This window comes from Trichinella spiralis (genome assembly GCF_000181795.1).
Source record: "Trichinella spiralis strain ISS 195 chromosome Unknown Scfld862, whole genome shotgun sequence".
Lineage (NCBI taxonomy): Eukaryota > Metazoa > Nematoda > Enoplea > Trichinellida > Trichinellidae > Trichinella > Trichinella spiralis.
The window spans coordinates 1-851 of record NW_003527801.1 but is presented as its reverse complement, the minus strand read 5'-3'; the positions used below and the strand labels follow the sequence as shown (position 1 = coordinate 851).

The window sequence follows — 851 nt, the reverse complement described above, 5'->3', positions numbered from 1 at the left end:
TTCAGATCTGCTAATGTGAAACTTTGCTACATCTCATTCATTAACAAGGTATGATTCATACTTGTTTTATCCCACTGAAGCACATTGAAAGTTCTCCCGTTTCCTTTTCTTCACTTTTCAGTGTTTGCATTTCATCATTCGCGTGAACAATATCTTTTTCAGATATACAAGAGAGTGATAACTTTTTGCGCTCGGATGGCGATGTATGATGATCCGTGTCTGAATTTGACAAATCTTTTTCATCTACATCTGCTGTGTGTTTGATTTTATACTGGCACTCAAGATGAAAAATTTCCATTCTCTTTTTTCTGATTTCATCCAGCTCCTTATCCAATTCATATTTTAATTGGTCCAATTTTTTATGAGTGCTATATTCAATTTCTTTAACTTTTAAGTTTTCACTTATAGCACTTTGAAGCTGGTCGAAAAGTGTACCAATTTCCTCGTATAATTGTCGGTGATGTTCTCCTCTTCCATAAGCTCCATATACTTCAACTGCGATATCTTTACAAAATTGGACTTTTCCTTCATCTTTGTTCGAATTTTTCATCGTGTGAAAATCACGGTATAGCTTCTTTAAATATCTTTTTTTGTATTTTAATCTTTCAAGTTGCCTTCGACGAGCACACTGCAAATTATACAACTCACCATTAACTAGCTCTATTTCTGCTTCCAGAATTTTCTGTGCTTCTTTTGCTAATAAAAGCTGACTTTTCAATGAATTTTCTTTTTGTACATCTTTTTCATAATAATTTACACCATTTTGCAGTTCTTTCATTTTAGACTTCGACTTTTTGATTTTTTCTTCGGTTTCAGCAATGTTTTTATCTAATTGAATGCTTTCCGTATAA

The 851-nt window shown here is 32.7% G+C and overlaps 1 protein-coding gene across 1 annotated transcript; it reads right to left on the bottom strand.

The window, feature by feature from the left end:
* Positions 1–61: 61 nt before the first annotated feature.
* Positions 62–778, bottom strand: Tsp_15537 (hypothetical protein; the record flags this gene model as incomplete). Its single annotated transcript, XM_003370369.1, has 1 exon — positions 62–778. A coding segment is annotated over exon 1 (717 nt), but the record flags the coding sequence as incomplete, so codon positions are not given.
* Positions 779–851: the final 73 nt, after the last annotated feature.